Source organism: Canis aureus, chromosome 6 (genome assembly GCF_053574225.1).
Source record: "Canis aureus isolate CA01 chromosome 6, VMU_Caureus_v.1.0, whole genome shotgun sequence".
NCBI lineage: Eukaryota > Metazoa > Chordata > Mammalia > Carnivora > Canidae > Canis > Canis aureus.
The window spans coordinates 22,646,821-22,673,073 of NC_135616.1; the positions used below are offsets into that span (position 1 = coordinate 22,646,821).

The 26,253-nt window shown below is 37.9% G+C and overlaps 1 protein-coding gene across 2 annotated transcripts in view; it reads right to left on the bottom strand.

Annotated features, from left to right (window-relative positions):
• Positions 1-23,359, bottom strand: part of DSC3 (desmocollin 3) — a 49,943-nt gene extending 26,584 nt beyond the window's left edge. For both annotated transcript variants that reach the window (XM_077900339.1, XM_077900340.1), the window contains exons 1-7: positions 23,013-23,359; positions 13,408-13,492; positions 10,998-11,197; positions 9,276-9,395; positions 6,121-6,276; positions 4,731-4,875; positions 1,328-1,494 (exon numbers count right to left, since the gene is read on the bottom strand). In XM_077900339.1, coding sequence (XP_077756465.1) covers positions 1,328-1,494; positions 4,731-4,875; positions 6,121-6,276; positions 9,276-9,395; positions 10,998-11,197; positions 13,408-13,492; positions 23,013-23,078 — 939 coding nt within the window. In that variant the 5' untranslated portion in view covers positions 23,079-23,359. The remainder of the gene's footprint in view (positions 1-1,327; positions 1,495-4,730; positions 4,876-6,120; positions 6,277-9,275; positions 9,396-10,997; positions 11,198-13,407; positions 13,493-23,012) is intronic.
• Positions 23,360-26,253: the final 2,894 nt, after the last annotated feature.

Here is a 26,253-nt window from a genome sequence, read left to right on the forward strand (position 1 = left end):
CATCTGCTTTCTGCTCAGGGCATGATCCTGGAGTCCTGGGATCAAGTCCCATATCGTGCTCCCCATGCGGATGGGGAGCTTCTCCCTCTGCTTGTGTCTCTGCCCCTCTCTCTCTGCATCTCTCATGAATAAAAGGAATAAAATCTTAAAAAAAAATAATAAAAAAAGGAAAAGAGATGTGGGTCTGACCACAAATCTGTACAAGTTGTGTATTCTCAAAGTATTTAATTTTTCTAAGCCTCATTTGTCAGTGTGTAAAAAATGAGGGAAAATGCTTGTTTTCATTTGATTAACTACATACTCTACCTATTGCACATATACAAAAACATGCTCATACAGGCCCTCCCTCAACCTCTGCCATTTATTATTACCATCATGTGCTTTCTCACCTAAAATATCCTGACCACACAAATAAAAAAAATGACAAATAAAACCTTTGTACAAATTTTTATCCCTTTTTATGGGTTCTCATCATCTTTTCCTTTTCTTTGGCATCAAATTCCATGGATTTCTTCTGTACATTATTTCTCCAAGTCATATTGATCCCTTTATTTGTGTTATTCTAGTTGCAGTGGGAACCACTGAAGTGTTCTAAAAGAGCTATTTTGTACACATGAAATTGATTAATCTGCCTCAGTCAATAGTTCAGGGCTCTGAGTTAAACATAGGCTGACAAAAAAGAGCAACAATAATAAAAATTAGGAGATTCAGTGCATTAATTTGACTTAGGTGAGTCAATCAATCTTTCTGTCATGTTTGTCCTCTATAGATTGGATGGAATACCCATCTAGTCAAACGAGGAAATTATATAGACCAAATACAATTATGCATAAAGAATTTGAACATACCTGACAATATTCTAGTACTATCATCCAAACAGTGTTATAGATTTTGTAATAATTCATCAACTCATTCATTCCTGATAAAAAACACATATCAATAATAACTAAATAGGGATCAGTGTATGATCTGAACTCTGAAACAAGGAAATTAATTGTCCTACATGAGAACTGAAGCCTTTACTGAACTAGAATCAACTAGCCACATGTAAGAATAGAATAATATTTAACAATAGCAACTTTCATAAGAAATATATATTGTTCCCATTCCTTCTAAACACCAATCTTTAAAAAATAATAATAAAATAAAAAATAAATTAATTTTTTTTAAAAAAACAATAGGTAATATTACCAGAAGTCTTATTGTCTTACATCTAAATAAAATAAAGTAAAATAGAAATGCCTAAGATTAAAGGAGAGCAAACTACAGTAAATGGGGTATGGGTCTCAGCTCCAGAAAAATGATGTTCTATGGAATGGAAAGCTACCTCTCTGTCCAAATAATGAGTGACTGTGGTGATGACACCTGTGCTGGGATGCACAGAGAAGAGCCCAGGGGATCTAGGGGTCTGCTCCAAAATGCTGTACTTCAGGCGTGTATGCATCGTGTCCGGTTCATCTCTGTCTGTGGCACAAACCACTCCCACTGTAGTACCTACATGTTTAAAAAAAAAAAAAAAAAGAGTCTTTAATTTCCAGAAGTGCAAAACACAGTTAGGAGTATTACATTTTACAAATTTTAAAAGATTTTATTTATTTATTCATGAGAGACACATAGAGAGAAGCAGAGACATAGGCAGAGAGAGAAGTAGGCTCCCTGCAGAGAGCCTGATGTGAGACTTGATCCCAGAACCTCAGGGTCACAACCTGAGCCAAAGGTAGACACTCAACCACTGAGCCTCCCAGGCACCCCTATTTTTCAAATTTTAACAATGACAGTGGCAATATAATTTTAAATGTTATTTCTTCTCAGAGGTGTTCCATCTTTAGATAGCATCAATGAAGAAGACTTCAAATTTATAATTTAAAACACTATGATACTGGGAATCAAGGTACACCTTTACTTTGCTCACTGTTAAGAATGTCTGATACTGGGGCACCTGGGTGGCTTAGTTGGCTAAGCATCTGCCTTCAGCTCAGGTCCTAATCCTAGGGTCCTGGGATGGAGCCCTTTGTCAGGCTCCCTGCTTAGCAGGGAGCCTGCTTCTCCCTCTCCCTCTGCCCCTCTCTGCTCATGTAAGCACTCTCTCTCTCTCTCTCTCTCTCTCTATCTCTCTGTCAAATAAATAGATAAACAAATAAATAAGTCCTTAAAAAAATGTTTGATAGTAAATCCTAAAAACTTATTTAAATGGCAATCAAGAATAATTACAATACATATTTCCAGACACAAACTGCAATAACAAACCTAGCTGGTTCCTAAGTAAATCAGATTTTTTAACTTAATTTCTGATTAATAGGTAAATCAAGACTGAGTTGGGGTATAACTGAATAAATGATCAAGTTGACCTTTCGTAGTCTAGTCTCCACTCTCTAATGGTTTTTGCTAGTCTCTCTTTCACCCACTTAGTATCCATACCCCACTGCTCTCAGCCCCACTTAATCCTCAAGAAAAGTTTTCAGACGATTCACCCTCCAGGGAGAATTTAAGTCAGCTGTTTCTTCAGGTGAAACTATTAATATTTGTCATCTGTATGGAATATAAGATCATTGCTCTGGTAAAGGATTATAGGTATCAAAGAGTACAAATAGGTGGTATTATATAGTGTAAGGACAATGTTCCAGTGCCCATGAAAATGTCATCCATAGATCCACTTTGCCTATGGCCCTGTAAGGCCAGCCTGAGAAGCAACACATATACAAACTCACACACACATATGTTTATATATTTGTTGAAATACTGTATTTAAAGGAAATAAAAACCAATTAATGCAAGAAAATATTAGTTTTAAATAATTTTTCACCATAACATGTCTTTAATATATGTATATATGTATGTGCGTAAATAAATGAATATATGTACACACATATATATAAAAAGAAAGAGAGAATGTCCAATTAGATATTTATAACTAATGACAAGATTTTTGCAGTGGATCAATATGAAGACATGAAGTAATCATGTAATGGTAAGAAAACAAATGATATTCATCTATGTTCGCATAAAAAAAGTTACCGATCTTTGTAAGGCAGAGTATCTTCTTTCTGAAATTTTACCAACAGGACACAAACATTATTTTAATTCTCTGGATAAGAACGGCTTTACTTATCACAGAAAATCTTCCTAAAATCTTGACTTCAGAACCTTTTATGAGTGCTATACTTAAATGTTAGTTGAGCACCCTTTGTCCAAACTTCTGTGTGTGAGTTATGGCAAATTCAAGCACACCTAGTAGTCCAGAGTATCACAGCCCAAACTGGTCTGAACCTTCTTACATGGGATGCTTCCCGTGCCTCCGGTTAGTCAGGCCATCAAAGTATTTGCCCTGGATTATTGTCTGTCACGATCACAGAGAACAGAATCCTCAAGAAAGACTTTAAAACCAATGATCTCTCTTTGAAAAAAAGAAAAGTTGTACAAGAGTCATAGTCGCTGTGAAGCTAAAAATATTATAGGTCATCTAATGCAATTAACTCCTTTTACAGGCCAGGGAACTCAAAGGGACTGCCACCATTTCCCACAGTGAATTAATAACAGACCCCGAATCAAAAACTAGGTTTCTTAAACTCCAAATGCACAACTTTTATTTTTTTAATTGTACCATATGAGTAATAAAGAGGCTAACATCTCTCACATCAAATCATCAATGTCAAATATAAAGGGGAATAGCAGATATTAAAATCTAGTGAAGATCTAAGTAACTACTAGAAACTTTAATAAGCAAGTGACCAAAACCATCCTTTATGAATGAGTTCACATTCTTTCAACTTTATGTGAATGGTTATTTTCCATTTTTTTAAGTCTTAGAAGACATCATGTATGCCACCATTTTAAGGGCCAACTAACCTGAACACTTGGTTTTCCAAGTGTCTGAACAAGTGTGATGTTCCTAAATTTATCCCTGTATTCATTCTAAATTGGAAGCAGTAAAGTGGTAGTTTTAAGAAAAAAAAAATAATACAAATAAGAGCTTTAAAAAAATTATGTTTTCAGTAATTTTGTTTAACACCTCTCTAAAGAAAACCTAATAAAAATATCAGTATTGATTTTAATTTTATTGTAATTCTATTCTGTATGTCCTCTCTAAGAGATGAGAACAGTGACAAACCCACAAAATGATAGAGTATATAAACTAAATATAATTCAAAGCTTGAAAACCTGTTACCTGCTTGTATAATTAATTGGTATCATATTGACAACACCAAATTCCTGTAATAATCTGTAGGTTATATTCTGTTTGGACATGATAGGATAAGTGTATTCTGGTAAATAAATACTGACTGGTTCAATATCATCAGGATAATCTGGTCTTAGGCATAAAAAATCCAATGTCTCAAAAAATGTACATAAACATACTTACCATAATACATTTTATTTTTGAAAGTTTCCTTACCATAAAGTATGAAAGGAAAAGGCCTCTATGAGTCTAGTAAGGATAGATTTAACTAAATGGAAGTTCTGAGCTTCTTTACCTCAAAAAGTAGCTTTAAGAAAACTGAAAAGTGACAATACACTGTGAAAATATTTGCAGTGTGACAACAAGTTAGTATCCTTAATATGTAAAAAGCATTTTTTAAGTAGATTTTAAAAAAACCGGTTAAGAGCAAGATAAACACCAAGGAAAGTGAAAACAAAGGAAATGAATATACATTTCCTAGAAGAAAAAAATACAAATAACAAAAAAAAGGAAAACACATGCAAAAAAGTTCAATTTAAAAAAATGGTCTTACCAAGTTTGCTACTTTCTGGAACTTCAAAATTATAAATAGCTTCTGTGAAAATAGGGTGGTTGTCATTTTCATCCTCCACTCTGATGGGCAGTGGAAGAGGTAAGTCTGCTGAATACCCATCTGCAGTTGAGGCATAAGCAATCAACTGGAAAACAGGAAAAAGCAAGACCAGTAGTCGATTGATATTAGATTTTAGCAAGAGGGAACTCTGTGTTTCATCTGCTACCCTCTTTGAAAATCTTTTCAGTAATCGACCACTTAAAATTTCTATTCAATTATTTTTAATCATCAAAGCATCAAATTGAAAAATACTGAAAACACAGTAAGAGGCATCCAGCATTTGGTAGAAATGGCTACACTTCAAATAAAACTCCAGAGTACAGTAAAGTCAGAGACAACTCTGTCCATTAGACTCAGATTATAGACTTATTCTCTCCATAATCAGAAAGCTATATTGGGGAGAATAATTAAACTCACTGCAATTGGAAAGATCCCTACTACATCATCTACTTAGAGCCATGATTCTCCATCCTGTAACTAACAAGCCCTTTTAATTGTTTTACCTCATAGATCACATATTTGTAAGAGATTTTTCTAACAAAACACGTTTACCAGTTTCTGCATTGCCAATTAATCAAAGGGCAATGTAATGGCAAATAGAATGTACTTCTATTCAGCATGTGATTACAACACCAAGTTGAAAATTTTCCACTCAAAATCAATGAAATGTCATGTGGTAAACATCAGTCACATTTGCTGACCAGCATTTTTTCCTTCTTCTAAGAAGAGAATCCCTCTTTCTTATGGAGAAACATCACCCCCCTGAACCACTGGGATGACCACATGACCCCAGAGAATCTACCATATTACACTGAAAACTGAGTTACTCCTCATTGACCATAAGCTAGCTTATCCTTTCAGAAGGCTGGCTTATTGACCTTGTTTGGGTTTGGTCTCCCACTTTTGTTTCCTTATTTAGTTCTCAGACATGATCAGAGGATCACACAAATGGAAGGAAGAACAACAACAAAAACAACAAAAATTAAAGAAAAAACCCAGAGCAGAAGAGGGAAGAAGACCCATCTAATCAATGGTGGCTACATCCTGGAAAAAAATATAGCATGACCAGAGAGAGAAAGTACCTCATAAACAAAACTAACTCCTGGAAATGTACTAGAATTTACATACAAATGCAAATAAACCTCTCTGCTTCATTTTAGGCGTATCTAACAGAAGTTAAGATAAAGAGCAGATCAAATATTCCAAAATAGCACAATCTATTTCTTTTGAGTCTAAGAAAAGAATGTAAGAATATAGGAAAGAGTACATGGAGTAGCAAAGGAAACATAGCTTAATCATTTAAAATCATGTATATCAATAAAGCTCCTACATCAAAAACATCATATTCTTCACGGTCCACAGGCCGGGTACAATACAGATTTCCAGTGTCTCTTTCTATGAAAAATAAATTTAAAGGTTCTTGGTCAACTCCACGCCCACTTATTGAGTAGAAGATAGTATAGTTCTGTGCTGCATCAGATTGAACCTAAAAGGAAAAGAATATATATGTAAAAATTTTAAGTTAAAATCTGTTAAAATGCTATTTTTTTAAAATGTAGCTTATGCATTTATAGTTTTTTTTTAATTTTACTAAAGAGCCTTTAGTAAAATTACAATCACATTTATCACTTCATCAACACCCAAAACAATAAGGAGCATTTGGCAAAAGATTTTTTTAAACTGCTCAGATTTAAAGAAAATATGTTCAACAGAAAGAGTAACCAAAGGAAATGTAATTAAAAACAATAAACCATAATTTCCCATCTAGAGATTTGGCAAAGATACAAAAGAACAATAATACCCATTGTTAGCAGGACCCATGTCATGTGGGACTCTCATATACTGGTAAAGGAAATACTAATTTGAATGTTCCTTAGGGAGGAAAACTGGCAAAAATTAAAAGAATGACACAGAAGAATAAACAAGGAAGGCTCTTCCTGGCCTAGGAAACAAAGTTTTGCCTGGAGTGTTCAAGGAGCAGTAAAGAGGCCACTGTGGTTGGAGCAGAGAAAGCTAGCAGGCAAGAAGTAGGAGATGAGGCCACATCATGTAAGTGATTCCAATGGTGTTGACTATTCCCTGTAGTCAGGTGGGAATCCATTGGAAAATTGAGACAAGAGTAATATATGTAACTGATATTTTAAAATGATAATACTTGGTGTTTTGTTAAGACTAAAAATGGGTGGATGGGTAAGCAAAATGCAGAAGACCATTAGTTACTGCAAGAATTCATGGCAGCAGTAGAGGTGCTGAGAAATGCTTAGATTCTGAATATAATTTGAAGGTACAGCCAACAGGATTTGCTGATGGGTTGGATGTGTGCTATGAAGATGACATTATGTCAGAGAGTGCGAGTATCTCCTAATATCTACTCTTCCCATGTTCCTTTGTATTAGAATTTATAGCTGAGTGCATGATTGCCCAAAAGAAAGACATTTCTCAGGTTCCTTTACAATTAGGTATGGCACATGAAAAGACCGGGTCAATGGGATATGAGCAAAAATTATATATGCAAGATCTAGACTGTACCCTGGAAAGTGAAGGAATGTGTTCCTCCATTTGGACACAACAATGAGCCATCTTAAACCTGCAGAGATGGCTAAGCTAAAAAAGAAAGAAGTCTAGGTCCTTGGTGATTTTTCAAATTAGAATCTCTTTACCAGCTCCTACTTTCACAGAACATAAATAAATCTCTTGTCATGCTTAAGCCACTCAGTGGCACTTTGGTTACTAATGAATTAGTGGCTACCCCATCATGGAGAAAACATGTCCCTTGGTTATGGATTCTGGAGCGTAGCCTGGATTCACTCTTGAAAGTTCAACTAAAGTTTGTTTCTTCAGTCCCTCCAACAATTCTGTAAACTACTTATACACTGTAATAAATCTCCATCTGTTAACTACTTACAAGTATGTTCTCCACAAGCAAAACCTTACCTAACAAACTCTAATACTCCACAACTGAAAGAATGGAGGTGTCATTAACTGGGACAGGAGGATGTGTTTAAGAGAAAATCCACAAACTTTTGGTGCTGCGTATGTCAAGTTTGAAATGTCCATTAAGTTTCCAAGTAGAAATATTAATTAGGAAGTCTGTTCCAGAAATATGAGGTCTTAAGTCTCCAACAGACAACAGTACTTAAAGCTATGAGACTGGATGCAATTACCACTAGAGTGAATATAAATAAACAAGAGAAAGATTCATGGGCTGAGCCCAGAACTCTGTCCAAAGTTTGGAGGGGGTAGGCACATAGCAATGAGGAAGAGCCAGCAAAACAGCCTACAAGTGGCCAGTGAGGTAAGCAGAAAACTAGGTGAGTGGCGTCTTACAAGCCAGTGAAGAAAGTATTGGGAGAAGGAGGGAAGGGTCAGCTATGTCAAATGTACACATGTCAAGGAAGTAAGGACTGAGATATAGTGACTGGCTTAGCAAGGCACAGGCTAAAATTAGTTATGATCCATACAACTCCGGAAATCGGGAATCGTTTCTTAATATGCCTCCAGAGTGGTTAAAGTACAAAATTTGAAAAGAAGAAAAAAGGTATACCACTGAAGTATGAAAGTATGAAATATGAAAGAAACTGAAAGGATAGTTAAAAACATTAACAAGAAGGGGTCAGTCACATCACTGGAATGAAACCTCAAGTACAGTGATAGAAAAAGGCAAGCAAGCAACCAGAGCCCTACCTCAACAACTGCTTTCAGTGTCTATGTTCCATTTAGATCTTTATGCAAAGTAAACCTGACCTGGTTAAAAATTTCTCCTGGTTTTTAGGAAACAGTTAAATTCTCTAACAGGACACACATGGCCCATTATGGTTTGACCTCTACTTGCCTCTTGTGCCTCATCTCCCTGCCCCAACCCCCATCATACCCAGGAGGACTAAGCTACCCAGGGGGGCTGCTAAGGTGTTCGCCTTCACCTCTGTACCTCCCTCTTCTTCTTCTACAATTATCTACATGAACAACACTTCGCCAACCTTTAGGTCCTAGCTCAGATGTCTCCTCCTCAAAGTCTTTTCTTGATTTGTACCACACTTCATCCCAGAACTTGGTGCTGATCCCATGAATTCTCAGATCACCCAAATCATCTCTAATACAGCACCTATCTCTCAGTATCAGAACCGTGTGCCTACCTCTGTCTTCCTTACTAGGCTGATGACGTACATGAGAGTCAGGGTATGGCTAAATTTATTTCTAGTGTTGTACTTTGAGCAGTGCCTCTGATGGGACATAGTAGGTGCTCAATAGCCAGCTGCTAAATGAATGAATAAAGTCATAAAGATAATTTAAAGGATAATTTCCTTCTCAAATTATTAGTAGTAGTTTTTTAGTGATTTTCTCATTTTACTCACTTTTATTATACTTCCTGAATATCTTCAATCAAATCTCTTTCTTTTTAAATGTCTAAAGAGTTATGAAACCTGGACAAAAACAAAATCTAGGAATTAAAACACACCCAATCAAAAGAAAGATTGTAAAACCTACTTGTTGAAGAAATAATGGGAATGGGCCCAATGAATTCTCTAGCATTGAGCAGGGAATAGGAGCCCATCTCCTCTTGGAACGCCTGAGAACAGCTTCTTTAGTATGTCTTTTCCTCAGCACCTGAATTTAGAGAAAGAAAATTAAATAAATAAAAGCACCCCAGCAGACTTTATCTGAAAAGAAGTGGACAGTCCATAAAGCTCATGCCTCCCTGGAGGCTCAGTCTGGGGAGTTTCCACACTGAAGCTACAGGCCAAATAATAAGGTCTTTTTGATTAGATGGGGAAGAAAGAATGTAGTCACATTTTAAAGGTTTCATACTGAAGAATTTCATTTTGTATACCTTTCTAACCTGACCAAAATTTCAGGTGAGGAAAATCATCACTGCACTCTTAGATTTTCTTCTTTCCTTCATAGAGATAGGGAACACGTCCTCTTTAGAACACTCTAAAGACAGCCTGTTCTTTCTACTAAAACCTCATGCTCTCAGGAGAACCAGAGCAAGAAAAGGCATGTTCTTCATTCCCTTAACACTCGCATCTGTGCTCTCCAACATGGTAGCTCTAGACATATGTGACTATTTAAACTTAAAATGATTATAATTAAATAAAATATAAAGTACCACCCTTCGTTTGTAGTAGCCGCATGTCTAGTGCTTATTAACCATTAATATTAGGCTATCATATCAGGTAGTGCAGATTACAGAACACTTCCATTCCCACAAAAAAGTCCCATTGGACTTTTCAGCGATTTCCATCTTATTTCATGGTGTTGCAAGAAAGCCGCTTTATTTCCTGACAATTAATCAATAAATAATTTTCTTGAATATTTATTAATGGGCTAAATAGTCATTTAAATTAATTTTGTCATGAATTCACTTAGCATCCATTCATTGTAATCCAGCCTAAATATTTAATCATTTTTGTGACTACTTTCCTAATGGCATTCCTTATGGACTCAAGATGTAGAATCTAGAACTGCCATGAATGACAGCCAATACTATGCCAAATATACGTTCATTCATACTTATCCACACTTCAGGATTTTAACATCACAGTCACTGTGACACTTGAAATCAACCTCTTAGGCACTGGAAACCCTGTTCTTAACATTAACATATACCTACTGACTTGAGTTAGGTATTACTGGGGCTATAAGCACAAAAGGGATCAATCAATTCATGCCCTGACATAACAATAGATAAATTGTTTGCACAAATTTAAAAAATCCAAATGCTTATAAAAGAGGGGTAACCAAACTGACAATGACACACAAAAGCAATTAGTTAGACTCGGGGGGTTGAAGACCCAAAGAAGGTGCCATTTAGATTTAACAAAGCAAAACCCACAGCCAATGTTTAGCCAGTGTTGGTGGGGTAGATGGGGGAGACGGAGGAAGGGAAAGCAAACTGAACGGGAAGGAAAAGAAGAGGATAAAAACTGATTTATCCCTCTGTCCTCTTGGCAATTTTTAATGAAAGTATTTAAAATGAGGGGCACCTGGATGGTTCAGTGGTTGAGCATCTGCCTTTAGCTCAGGTAGTGATCTGGGGTCCCAGGATCGAGTCCCACATTGGGTTCCCGCATGGAGCCTGCTTCTCCCTCTGCCTATGTCTCTGCCTCTCTCTGTGTGTCTCTCATGAATACATAAATAAAATCTTTTTTTAAAAGTATTTAAATGAAAAGAAAAACATGCCTAGAAATATCACTGTATTTTGAATACCTTCTTCTGATGTTCCAGGAGCACCTTAATCTCTTTCTGTGTCTGTGTCTTAGTGTCAGAAAGCCATATGGTGAAGGATCTTTTCTCATCAGACAACACCACAGGGCTGGCTGTGTAGACTGATCCATCATCTAGAACTCTGAAATCAGGGTCACCCGACTGGATGAGGTCTGCAGACCTGAGACACTCTTTCAAATTCACTGCAAGCAAAAGTTTCCAAGCAGTAAAGTAGAAACACAAGCAAAAAAGAAAAAAGAAGTGTGAAAACAATGTATACATTTTCTTCAAAATCATGAAGTAGAATAAAATAAACCAAGTCCTCTGCATTCACCAAATATCTGAACCCATTTCTTTACATGTATAAAAAAATGATTAACTGGGACATCTGAGTAGCTCAGTGGTTGAGAGCATCTGCCTTTGGCTCAGGGTGTGATTCCAAGGTCCTGGGATCGAGTCCCACATTGAGCTCCCTTTGGGGAGCCTGCTTCTCCCTCTGCCTATGTCTCCGCTCTGTGTGTTTCTCATGAATAAATAATAAAATCTTTAAAAAATAATAAAATAGAGATCCCTGGGTGGGGCAGCAGTTTGGCGCCTGCCTTTGGCCCAGGGCGCGATCCTGGAGACCCGGGATCGAATTCCACGTCAGGCTCCCGGTGCATGGAGCCCGCTTCTCCCTCTGCCTATGTCTCTGCCTCTCTCTCTCTCTCTCTCTCTGACTATCATAAATAAATAAAAATTAAAAAAAATAAAATAAAGAAATAAATAAATGATAATTGTCTTTCAGTTAAAAAATAATTCTTGACTTTATACAAAGTCAAGAGTATTGAGTAAGGTGTTTTTATACCTTTATATGCTTCTAAAAGTTAATGAAATGATGTCCCTATCACAAAGGCGTGTGTGTTGCAATCATGACAAAGCTGTGCTACCCCCCACGCACAGCTGAATAAACAAACAGGGTAGTTTTCCTTAACACTATAGTCTGAGTCCTTTAGGACTCAACCAGAAGTTACAGACATGAGCCCAAAGAGGAACAGAGGGTATGAATTTGGCAAATAGTCCAATAAGAAAAGTCTATCACTGAAATCTTCCCACTGGCACTTTTCTGTTACAGGCCTCCTGCCAGTCATCAGCTCCCCTTCCACCCACAGTTCTGTGTGTTCCTATTCCTGACCTTCCAGGACCCCTCACTCAAACTCTAGCGTGTGTCTTCTCTCCTTGGAGTTTTCCCTAGCAAAAATAATACAACATAAATATCAATTTAAGCAGTTCAAAACTCCTATCAAGAGTATCAAATTCATCTCATTCTTCAACATTCAGTTTTAACAACAACCAAACTGATACATGAATGCTCACTTAATAACCTCTCAAGGGATTATGGTTACCCATGTAAAGCCTTGTCACTTTAATCCCAATCTGTCACAGATGGAAACATTGGATCAAAAAGAAGTGAACATCTTTAGGAATGATGACATATTTCTCTCATCTTCCCATGTTTAGCATAATGTGAACCTCTTGGTCTCTCCCTGTCCTCTTTTTTACATCCTCTTTTTTCTTCCTTCCCATAGGAATTAAAGTGACCTTTGCTTAATAAAAATCAAATGAGACACTTAACCAGAAAATGGGACACTTTGCTGAAAAGGTGAATTTGGTATGTCTGGGATAAGCTATATCCTTTTAAATAAAACAAAACAAGATGCTTTCCTCTTACATTCCCTACATCACATGTAAAGTCCACCCAGGTAGAGTTTCCCAGCTGTTGGGAAAGTTTATAAAGTTCTCTAATTTCTCCATGTTGAAATGGTTGATTAAGTTCAGTTTTGAATGGAATGGCTCATCTTGTGACATTCCTCAATGCAGCATTAGTACTGATAAAAAAAAAAAAGTAAACAAAACCTGCTGATTTTCTCAGCAACTTATCTCTACTTCTCTAATGCTTAGAATACTAGGATAATGAAAGGGTTATGTTCTACATTTTATTTTTTTTTATAGATTTTATTTATTTATTTATTTATTTACTTACTTATTTACAGCATGGGTGAGTGGAGGGAGGGGCAGAGGAAGAGAGGGAATCCCAAGCAGATCCTACAGCCAGCACAGAGACCAATGTGGGGCTAGATCTCAGGACCCCAGGATCACGACCTGAGCCACCCAGGTGCCCCCTACATGTAACTCTTTATGTAATCCTTAAGCTATTAAAACATAAACAACTACAAAAATGTAGATTAGAACATTTGGAGCAGGATTCAATGGACTTATAAAGAACAGGATAGAATTTAAAACTATCTTGAATTGTATTTAAGAATAAATAGATTAAGGGTAAAACCAAAAGGCAAAAATTGGATAACATGCACTCTTCTGCATAAGTAAACTAAACTTCTGTTTTAAAAACACTTATTTTGAAATTTCTCACCTCTGCCAACTATTTTGTCTGCCTCTAGCTTGGGAGGTACATTAAATATCACCTTTTTGCAGGCATCACAAGCAAAACTGAAGACCTAGAATTAAAAAAAAAAAAAGTCACATTAATATAGTATAAAATAAACAAGAAAAATAAGTCCTAGAGATCTATGTAGCATACTGCCTATAGTTAACAATACTATATTATATACTTAAAATTTTTGCTAACAGGGTAGATCCTATGTTAGGTGCTCTTATCATAAGAAAATAATACAAATAAATAAAAAGGATGAAAGGAAACTTTTAGACATGATGGATAGATTTGTCATAGATCGTGGTGATGATTTCACAGATGTATACTTACTCATACTCATCAAGTTGTATATGTTAAATATGTACAGCTTTTTGTATGTCAATCTTACTTCAATAAAGTGGTTTTTAAAAAAATAATAATAAAGAACAAAACACATGATTATCTCAATAGATGCAAGCAATTAACAAAATCTAACCTCTATTTACAATTAAAAGCCATCAACAAGCTAGGAATAGAAAGGAACTTGGTCAACATGATAAAGGGCATCTATGAAAAACTTACAAGCAACATCATACTTAATGGAGAAAGACTGAATGCTTTCCTTGGACATCAGGAACAAAACAATGATGCCCTCTCTCACCAGTTCAATTCAACATTATACAGGGGCTTCTAGACAGGGCAATTGCACATGTGCACACACAAACTAAAGGTTTCTAGATTGGGAAGGAAGGAGCAAGAGTCTCTATTTGTAGATGATTTGATCTTGTACATAGAAAATCCTAAGGAATCCACAAAGAGAACTATCAAAAATAAATGAATTCAGTAAGGTTCCAAGATACAAGATCAACATACAAAAGCCAAATGCATCTCTATATACCAGTAATAAAAAAAAAAAATCTGAAAACAACAGTAAGCAACTATTTCCATTCATAATAGATGTACCATCTTCATGGATCAGAAGATAAATTTCCAAAATTCACCAGAGTCAATGTAATCTCTATTAAAATCCCAAAAAGCTTTTTCTCAGAAATTAAAAACTAATCCTTATAGAAATGCAAGGGACCTAAAGACCCACATAAACTTGAAAAGCAACAAAGTTGTAGGACTTACATTTCCCAATTTCAAAATTTACCAAAGATACAACAATCAAGACAGAGTGGACTGGCATAAGGATAAACATATATAGGACTGAAATCCCATAAATTAGCCTTTACATTTGTGGCTAGCCAATTTTGAGCAGACTTCAGAAAGTTCCAAGAGAAATAAATAGTCTTTTCAAGGGTACTGAGACAATTAAATATCCTCAATAAAAAATGAATTTGTACCCTTACCTCATACCTCATATTATATAAGATTAATTCAAAGTGGATCACAGACCTAAGGAACTAAAACTATTTATAGGAAAACTGTAGAATAAATCTTCATGATCTTGGGTCAGGCAATGATGTCTTCTAACACCAAAAGCATAAATGATGAAAGAAAAATTAATATAACTTACTAATCAAATTTAAAACTTTTGCTCTTTAAAAAATACCATACAGAAAATGAAATTACAGCCTACATAATGAGAGAAAATATTTTCTAATCACATAATAAGGACTTATACCAAAAAAAATTAAAAACATTTAAAACTCAATAATAAAAAGACAAACACCAGAAAAAAAAGGGGGCAAAGGATTTGAATAGATGTTATCCAAAGAAAATACATAAATAGTCAATAAGTGGATGAAAAGATGCCAAACATCATTAAGCACTATAGTCATGCAAACTTAAATCACAATGAGATACCCACTAGGATGGCCAAAATAAACAAGATAGAAAAATAACAAGTGTTGCCAAGGATGTAAGAAAACTGGAACCTTCATGCACTACTAGTGGAAACATAAAATGGTGCAGCAAATTTGGAACATAGTTGGGCAGTTTCTTAAAAAGCTAATCACATAATTAACATATAATCCAGAAATTTCACTCCTACTCACAGGAAATGAAAACCTACATCTACACAAAAACTAAGACATGAATATTCACAGTAACATTATTTACAGTAGCAAAAAAGTGAAAACAATGCACGGGGCTATCTTTTTACAAATAGATAGAATGTGCACATTCAAATGCAATATTATTTAGCCATAAAAAGAGAAAAGGAACTGATGCAATGCTACAACACAAATAAACCTTAAAAACGTGCTCATTGAAAGAAATGACACAAACGAGTACATATTGTATGATTTTGTTTATATTAAATGTCCAAAAAAAGCAAATATATAGAAACAGACTAGAGTAGTTGCATAGCGCTGGGGTAGGACTGGCAAGTGACTGTACATGAGCATGAAGTTTCTTTTTAAGGTGATAGAAATATTCTAAAATTAGATTGTGGTAATGATTGCACAGTTTGTAAATTTGTGAAAAGCTATTAAACTGTTTACAATATAGGTAAGTCCTTTGGAATATAAAGTATAGCATCAAAAACAGTTTTAAAAAATGGATTACATTGTCATTGATATAAAAAGCATTCTTTGCACGCCCACCTCTACAAATTGGCAGTGAGAAGCACTTTCAAATTTACAAATTTGCATAATTTCAGCAAGACAAAATTGGATAATAACTACAAATTATTTCATTTCTGATATAATCAAATATAAAACAAATTCCTTTTCAAAATTAAAAGACTTTAAGTCATGGTGGTAACAAACTGTAAATATATATGCATATACATACGCATAACCAAATCTTTACTAATATGTGCTCTAAATGTTACTGCAATGTAAGATCTATCTTATTCCTGCTTGAATTAGTTAAGGAAAACAACTCAAAAATAGATTCAACATATAACAGTGTCATTTAATTTAAATATAACAAAAAAGTCACCTTCACAGAGTCATAATCAGATTGCTGGGAAAATAAAGCAGTAAGTTATATGCTGTTAAAAATAACTCAAACATATTATAAATGTTCAATTGAATATTATCCCTAAGAATATAGTTGTCACCATAGGTGAAAAATGGTTTTATTTAATAATGCACCTATTGATCCAACTATGTGTGAACTCTATAGTTGGTATTTCAGACTATCAAAAGAAAGCCATGTTCAATATATTTTAATCACAACTCTTTAAAAAGTATTTGAGGGACACCTGGGTGGCTCAGTGGTTGAGCGTCTGCCTTAGGCTCAGGTCATGATCCCGGGGTCCTGGGATTGAGTCCTGCATCAGGCTCCCCATGGGAAGCCTGCTTCTCCCTCTGCCTATCTCTCTGCCTCTCTTCTCTGTGTCTCTCATGAATAAATAAAATAAAATCTTTTAAAAAAAGGAATTTGAAGTTAAATATGAAATATTTAAGTCAAATAGAACATACTATAATAAATGTGCATGTATTTATTTAGATTTTTTAATTAATATTTTGCAACTTTTGCTTCATTTTTTTTTGTTTTTGTTTGTTGTTTTTAGTAAACTCTACATCCAACATGGGGCTCAAACTCATGACCCCGAGATCAAGTGTTTCATGCTCTTCCAACAGAGCTATCCAGGTGCCTTTTTGCTTCATTTTTTAAATTAAAATGTACACATATGGCTATGTTCTACTCCATTTCCATTTCTCTCTCTTAAGGAAGAGTTTTTTCTAATTTGGCATTTATACTTCCTCTGTAAGTTTTTGTACTTATTATTATATATGTATGTGCTTATAAAATATAAGCTGATAAGTGTCTTTATGCATCCTTTTGCAACTTGCATTTTTCACTCAACAATGAATTTGTTAACTCAACAATGAATACTCACTCAACAATGTATTTAAGATTTTTCTGTGACTATACCACAGTTTATTTTGCTCATTCCCCTATGATACTCATTTAGATTGCATTCTTATTTTCCATTTTCTCTATTACAAATGACACTGCAATAAACAGCTTTGCAGGTACAGAATATTAAATTAGAAATATATTACTACAATTCCATTAACTATTGCCAAATTGCTGTCCAAATCACTAACATCAATTTATATTGCTATCCCCCAGAATATTAGACCCTTCTATTTCTCACATCCTCCACTACAATTAATTATACTTGGCTTTTCTATTTTTTGCCCATTCTATAGGTATCAATTTAATGTGCATTTTCTTAATTTCTAGTGAGATTATAATTTCCTGTGTTAATTTGCCTTTTACCTTCTGTAAATTATCCATTCCTCTCATTTAATCATTTCATGTATTATTCATCTATTTTTATTACACTTTACTTGTAAGATATGTAGGTTGCTTTTTTATTCTTTTAGTGGTATCTTTCTGATAAACAGTGCTTCACTTTTAAGGTAGTCAAATTTATAAAGTATTTCCTTCAGTTTTTTTTAAGATTTTATTTATTTATTTGAGAAACAGAGAAAGAGAGAGAGCACGAGGGGTAGAGGGAGAGAATCTTCAAGCAGACACATACATGCCCCCCATCCCCACCTCCCTGCTGAGCCCCACTGAGCCCAACTTGGAGCTTGAGCTCAAAACCCATGAGATCATCATCTGTGCCAAAACCAAGAGTTGGACACTCAACCCACTGAGACACCCAGCACCCCTCCTTTAGTTTTTTAAAGTAGTCAATTTTATTAAACACTTCTCCTAGCTTATACTTTTTGTATTAATATCTCCCCCCTACCCTGTCATAAATATATTATCTAGTATTTTCTTTTTTTTTTTTTAGTATTTTCTTTAAAAATTTTTAAAGTTACTTCCAACATTTTAATCTTTTACTCATCAAGAGTGTGATGCACTGTAGATATCTAATCTTCTCTTTTGCCATATGGAAGACAACTATCTAGAACCATCACTGAGCAATTCTTTCGTTCTTAACTCACAATAATAATGCTGCATACATCATATGCATGGACATCAATTACAGAATCTTTTTCTGTACCCTCTGAATTATTTCATCAATATATATGTTTATCTCTACATCAACTATCTATATAGTTTTCATTAATATAGCTTTATTACAAACTTTAGTGTTTGTTATGGTGACCCCAATCCCTATTATCTCCTTTAAATTATGTTTGCTTTTGTTAGCCTCCTACTCTTTAAAAAATTTCTTATGATCAGCTAATTCCATAAAAAATCTTTCTATGTTTTTTATCCAGGAAACTTGTTTACTTTTACTAATTCCAGTAGTCTGTCAAGATAGTGTAGAATCTCCCATGTAGCCAATCCTATAGCTGGCAAGATGGCAATCAGATTTCTTTCTTTAAATCCTTAACCTCTTTCATTATTACTATTACATATTTTATCTGATATATGTGCTTATCAGGACCTCCAGTAGAATACTGAATAGGAACCGCTATAATGGGCATTGTGGATTTTTTTCTAACATTAAAGATAATGCTTTTACCATTTCACTATTCATTATGACTTCCTTCCTTCTAACCTTCCTTCCCTTTCCTCTTCTTTTCCATTCTTTCTTCCTGTCTTTTTTCATTAATTAATTTTTGTTAGGCATACTTTAATGTGTTAAAAAAAAGTTCATTCCCTTACATTCCCAGTCTGCTAAGAATATTTTATAGCAATTAATATAGTTTCCCACTTTTTTGAAACATAGTTTTTCTCTCTGAATATGTTATGTTAAAATACAACAATGGTTTTCTAAGGCACCTGGTGGATCAGTCAGTTAAGTGACCGACTCGATTTCCACTCAGCTCATGATCTCAGGGTGGCGAGATCGAGATGCACTGGGCTCTATGCTGGGCATGTCACCTGCTTAGGATTCTCTCTCTCCCTCTCTACCCCTCCTCCCACTCATACGTGCACACACACACATGATTGGTCTCTCTCTCTCTCTCTCTCTCTCTCAAAAATAAACAAAAAACAAAAAAATCAATAATAGATTTTGTAATATGAAACCATCTTCCCATTCCTGAGACAAATCTTACATGGACACGATAGCTTTTTAAATACACTATTGGTTTGGTTTGCTATTTATTTTATTATTTCAAATATATGTCCATAAGTGAAATCAGGCTACTACTTTTCAATATCATACAATCCCTGTAAAATGTTAAAGACAATTCTACTTTTTTCTGTTCTTGGAAACAATTTATATACGGTAGAGATGATCTGTTCCATATAATTATGGAAGAATTTACCTATCACAGTACTGAGCTTGATGGATATGAAGGTGTCTGTGTTTCAAGATATTGAACTTTCAGTTCAATTGTCTTTAACGGTTTTGAGTCTATTTAGGTTTTGTATATCTCCTTGAGTCAGTTAGTAATTTCTTTTTTGCAGGAAATTTCTCATTCTGTCTGTTCAAATTAATTGAAATAACACATTTAAATTATTTATCTAAAACATCTGTCCCCTCTCTGACTATGCCTCCTTTTATTCCTAATATTGCTTTATCTTTGCCTTCTCTATTTTTTACTTGTTCAACCACAGCAGAGTTTATGTATTGTTTCAAAGAATAGCTTTTGGTTTGTTGATCCTCTGTGTTGCTTGTTTCTTTTAACGTTCTTTGTAAGATATAAATACAAAAGGCTATATATATAGCATATAAGCATGTTTTAAAAATAATAAAATGAACACTAACATGCTCACCTTCAAAGTTAAGAAATAAAAAATTACCACTATTTTCAAAGTTTCTATACACTTCTCCTCAGGTGCATTTTCTTCCTTCCCACTACCCCTATAACACAGATAATCGTTAATGGCTGATTTTTGTGTTAATCAAAGAATTGAAAATTCTTACCAGCTCAAAGGTAAATCAAAAGATTGACTTCTCTGTACTCTCAGTACTTAGATCACACTAATAAATTTCTTTCTAACCTCTTTGTAAGACAGGAATTCTAGTTAAATAGAAAGCATGATTAACTGCAGGTGACCACAGATTCCATATATGGAATGCTAGCTGCCAAGGGGATTACAATAGGACCAAAAAATGTGCATAGGCTTACATATATTTAGTGATTCAGAAAGTGTTTCAGGATCTAGCTGTATCTCAATATGAACATCAACGATTTCCTTTTAAAAAGCTAGGTGTCAATGCACCCATCAAATATATATCAAAACTCTGACTCTCTTAGAATCGTGGTTTTAAAATAAACTAGTTCTCATTTATTCCCTTTGTTGGCCTTAGCCTTTTTGTCACTAATGCAAAAGTTAATAGAAATTCTTGTACTCTTATTTTAGAAGACGAATATGTCAAATGTTATCAAGAACAACAACAAAGAAGTCTGCTAAAGGAGGCACGTTATTCTTGTTAATTAATGCTATAAAATCTGAAAAGATAGGATGCCTATTTGTCAGCATAGGTGGCAGGTAGGGAAAACTATGCTATGCTAGAAAGGAAAACATTTTTCATTCTTTTTCAAGAGTCCTTATAGCAAAATGAAAGGTTCACTATGCCCAAGAATGTACCATTTAAAATACATAATAAATAACAATTCCCAAAGTGGATTTGATACAGTGAACAATATTAGACACATATTTGAAAGGAACTCGGTATCTGTAGTGTGGCAGGACAGCTGAACAACTGAGCTAATGGAAATTCATTTCAATTTTTGTTACATTCAGAGGATAAACATTTTAAGAGATATTCAGTATTTTCAACTGTTGTGGGACAGACTGACATGTTTATTTTCTAGTCCTGGCCCCACACCTCTTCTTTTTTTCTTCCTTTTTTTTTTTTTTTTTCTTCTTGTGTGTATGGTGGGAGCAGTCATTAGGAATGTATTTTGTAGCAGTAGTTTAGAGTGTAAGGATAGAGAGGGATGCAGGAGATGCAGGAGGAGGGTACGAATGAGAAGATTCCTCAGCTTATGGGACATCCGAATGGGAAGGCTAACCTGTTAAAAGCCTCAATTTTGTGTTAAAGACCTGCTTTGAAGAGGTCTCACTTCAAACAAGGAATTGTTTTTCAGAGATCCATGAAAGTATCTATAAAATGAGAAAAGTGTCTCTAAAGTGTTATGCCATTAATACTATGCTGAGAAAGCCGAGAGCCCTATGAGTCAAAAGGAAATGCAAACAGAAGATGGTCAATAGAGGTCTACGGAGGCAGAAAACTGAAGGTATTTGTAGACTGGGGATTTTGGATGAAAGTAATTATTCTACGTACACTCTCCAGTACTCAAGTCTCCAGATATCCCAGTTGGTCTAACCTTTAGGCAATTCCTTTTTAAAATAATCCTAAATGAATATGTCAAATAGTAGAGGTGACGCGATCTCCATTTAGATTAACACGCACTTTCTTGCCTTGCCACACCCTAACACCTGCACCATTCCCGTCCCCCAGACAGCTCCTTGAATTCCACACCCTCCCCTCCAGCGAATGCACAGGAAGTCTTGGGAACACAGGCCCTCTGCAGTTTCTTCCCCCCATTCCCCAATCCCTTTCGCAGAGACGACACAAAACAGGAAAGCCACGCTTTTAAACATAAAAACTGGAAACTCTTCCAAATTCATCACAAAAGGGCACACTTTGAGGGCAGTTCCCACTAGTCAAGAGTCGTTTCATCAGCTGGATTGGAACAGCTGCCCTGCAGATCACCGCGCTCCTCCGTACCATTCACCGTCCATAAATACCCACCCAATACGTATAACTCGCTGATTCAAGGACAAGGCAAAGTTTTGATCGGCTCGTCCTGCTGGGGCAGAGGAGGAGCAGGGACCCGGGCGGCCAGAGCCAAGCTCCTCCCGACTTGGGTCCGCTGGGCCCCGGCCGACCCCACGCCCATGCCTGGCTGCGGGCACGCGGTCTGCGGCTCCTCTCCTCTTCCGAGAGCAACCCTGATGCAGTCTGAAGCTCCGCGCCTAATCGCGCCATCAGAGTTCCGGATTTTTCGCCGAATGTCTCCCCAAATTCTCGGAGAACTGTCCCCAGTCTCCTCTCCAGGAGAATCTCGTCCTGAATCGCGGGTTTCCCTGGGCCCCGGGCTCGCGTGGTCCTTCCCGGGGCCGGACAATCTACCCCCCAAACCCACGCCTACCCCCCTCCACCCACAGGGTGCCCCACCCCTGCAGCCCCCCTCGCCGCATCACACCGGTAACCCCAACCCCAGCCCCGATCCAGCCTTCGCACGCCCTCGTGCTCGAGGCCCACGTCGCCCCGGGGCCAGGAGGCTCGCGCGGGGGGCTCTGAATAACCTTCAGCAGAGGCAAAATCTGGAAGCCGGTTTTCAGAGTGAATTCCACGCGGGGACCCTGGGGCACCGCTCCAGCCCCTCCACGCACTAAGTAAGGTCCCCATCCCAGGCGACCCTGGGGTGGAGCAGCCTCTAGAACCTCATCTCACGTCTGTTTTGCTCACTCTCACTCGGGGATCCCGAAATACCTGCCCCGGTACAGCTCGTCCCCCTCCACCCCGCCGCGCCCCAGATGCCATCACGGCCCCGGGCGCCCGCGGAGGCTCAGAGGGCGCAGCCACGCCGCGGCGCCCCCCGTGCCTCCAGCACTCGGACGCGGCGTCCCAAACGCAAACCGCAGTCCCGAGTCGTCCCTCCAAGGCTGGTTTTCCGCCCTCACCCGCCCGGGCCCGAATGTGGCTGGTCCCGCCCGGAGGACTGAGCGGAGCCGCGGCCCCCAGCTGTGGGTCCGCCCCGCGGGCGCCCACTCACCGCGACGGTCAGCAGCAGCGCGCGCAGCGCTCGGCGCCCGGGGACCCGGGGCTCGGCCGTGGCCATCGGGGCGCCGCGCGGGAGGCGGGAGGCGGGAGGCGGGAGGCGGGAGCCCACGGGGTGCGGCGGCGCGCGGGTGCGGGGTGCCTCGCCGCCACTCCTCTTTAAGTCTCCCTGGGCCTCTGTCGCGCTCGCCTGCCCGGGAGCGTGTGCGCTCCCCGGACGGGATTGGACCCGGGAGACGCCGAGCCGCCCCTCCTGCTTATTGCCCAAGTTTTATCACGCGGGGAGCCGGGGAGCTGCCCGAGCCTGCCCTCCGCTCCCCGGCGGCCGCGCCGAGCGCTGGCTCGCGAGAAAGCGCTCCCAGCCCCCGCCCCCCTCCCCGCCCGCCGGCTTTCCCACGCCCCCCGCCCGCCCGCGGCGCCGCGCCCCGCCCCGCCCCGCCCCGCCCCGCCCTCCGCGCGCCTCGGCCGCCAGGTTGCTCCGCGCGCAGTCCCGCTGCGGGACCCGAATCGCGGGCGCCCGGGGGGCGGGAACGCTTCTGTGATCCGATCACCGGATCCTCCCTTGAGCGCCCATCAAATGCCGGGCAGTGTCTCCTGGTTAATACAGCATTTATATACCCTTTCCGAATTGGACTACCCTGGGAAGATAAACAAGGGCGGGGGGGGGGGGGGGAGTTGGGGGGTATCCCAAGTGGCGCGAGTAAACTGGCATGTGGTATACTAGAAATTAAAACCAAGTAGAAGAAACTCTGATATCTGACCGTTTTAAGTACCTAAAATTCGAGTGATTGCATTCAGAGCCTTCTTTAAAGAAAAAAAAAATTTGTTTTAAATATATATATATATTCATGAGCAACAGAGAGAGAGAGAATGAGAGAGAGAGGCAGGTTAGGCTCCCTGTGGGGAGCCTGATGTGAGTCTTGGTCCCAGCACCCCGGGGATCAGGACCTGAGCTGAAGGCAGCCGCTGAACCACTGAGCCACCCAGGGGCCCCCAGAGCTTGCTTTATTGCCAATTTTGTGACCTTACATGAACCTTCTAAGAAAGAATTTGTGCTTATATGTAAATATTTGATTTAGTGATTATGTGGTAGTTGTACTAAGGTGCCATTTTTCAGTTTGCAGTAAAAGGAAAGTATCACAGGAACCCTCTGTTCTAAAATGAGGCTTGCAATGCAGTATCACTCGACAAACATGTATCAGGGCTCAAGACTGGTCAGGCATTGAGTGAAGGGCTAGAGGAAGAGAATATAGAAAACCCAGTTCCTGCCCAGAATAACCCAAATTCTAGAAGAGAGTAAAGGCAAGCATCCTAGCCCAAAATGGTAAATGTTTTAATAGAGAGGTCACTTATAACACATAGGCACGTTGCTTTCTCTCTAGATGAAATTTTATGTTCTTGAAGCCCCTTGCTGATTCAGCCTTAGAAGATTCAGAAAGAACTTCTTAGATCGATGTACCGAGTTCCAACATCAGAATCCTCAGATAGTCCAGATTAATCATGGAAAATGCCACCACCTTCATTCATCCGGCTCTGGTCTTCCCAGTAGGCTTGTGGACTGAAGTCTGGGGCTTCCCTGAAACTCATAGGCTCTTAGGATTTAGACGGTTACTTCAGCATCCAGTCCCATCTCTGAGGCATCCAGGGCACACATCAGAAATCCTGTCTCACCTCTGGAAGCCTCTGTATGACAGAGAGGCCTCTGTCTCAAAGAAAGGTCTCCAAACTTCTCTCTGCTTCAGTCATTTTCACCCCACCCAAGTCCTCAGGGAAGGTCTATGGGAGATTCCTCTGGCCCCAGCCAGCCTTTAGAAACACATGAATCATGGCTTTCCTGTAATGTAGATGATGCCATGGATTGAACTGTGTCCCTTCAAAATTCATGTGTTGAAGATCTAACCTCTGTATGACTGCATTTCGAGATAGAGCCTATAAGGAAGTAACATTAACAAGGTTCTGATGGTGGGGCCCCGATCCGATGGAATTAGGGTCCCTATGAGAAGAGCTCCCTTTCTCTCTCTTTCTATCTCTCTCCATCTCCGTCTCTATCTCTCTGTCTCTCTCTATCTCTCTCTATGTGTGACACAGTGAGAAGGTGGCTGTCTACAAACCAGAGAGTTCTCATTAGAAATCAAATAGGAAAAAAAAAATCAAATAGGCCAGCACTTTAATTTTGGACCTTCAGCCTCCAGAACTGAGAACTAATGCTTGAGATAAGAATCAACAGAGAAAAGGAGAGGGCAGGAGCATGTTGCAGCACTAGAGAGCCCTTCTAAACAGCCTTCTCCAGCATGGAAACCAAAAGGGAGTTTTTTCAGAACCCCTGGATTTCAGAAGAAGTCCTATGACCGGGAATTAGGTTAGAAAGATAGGCTTAAAACAAACCAGGCTGAGGAGTTGAATCTCATCCTGGAAAAGATGAAGGACACAATCTGCAAAATGGTTACTGACTACAATTATGGAATCATCATTTTTGGTGAGTGAATGAACTGGTTAACTTCATCTGTAATCTGTTGTGTCTTCCTATAGCTTTCCCTTAATTCATACAGAATAAAAGTCTTTGAAATGTTTTTCTTTATTCTAAGTAGCCCTACTTTTCAATGATTTTGATTTTGTCGTCTAGAATGAATCTAACCGTTTTTTTACTGTCATCCAAACGACTAAAACCATAAGATAGCTATTAACTGGTTGTTTCAGCTATACTGTGTAGTTGAGGAGATTGCTAAGCCTCCTGACTATGGAACAGTTACTCTGAGCTTCCATTTTTAGCTTCTACAAAATAAAAGTCATAGGCGTCTGTTCCAGAAATACTGCAAGAAAGCATATTGGGGATGTTTTCAATTTATGTGGCAAATTTGAGGTGCAATAAGAGTACTTTATAACTGGAGTCCTGTTTTGCTCTAGCATGTGCTTGTCCATCATAAGTAGATTAGACTAAGTTCTAATGAAAAATATATTTTTATAGATTGGAAGAATCATTGTAGGCAGTTATAATTAAAACATAGATGTGACTTGAGGATAAATTAAAATTGCTTTTATTTTTCCTATGTAAATTAGAATATAAAATGAGTTTGTTGAAAATCTATTTAAAATACGAGCCTTGGTTTGAATATAGTGAGAACTGGATCTTCTATGATGAAGTTAACTTTAAGTCATCATGAGACATCATGAAGCATAAAGAGTGATTCTGAAATGTCTTTATTTTAATATCCCATTTCCCAAACTACCAAAACAGT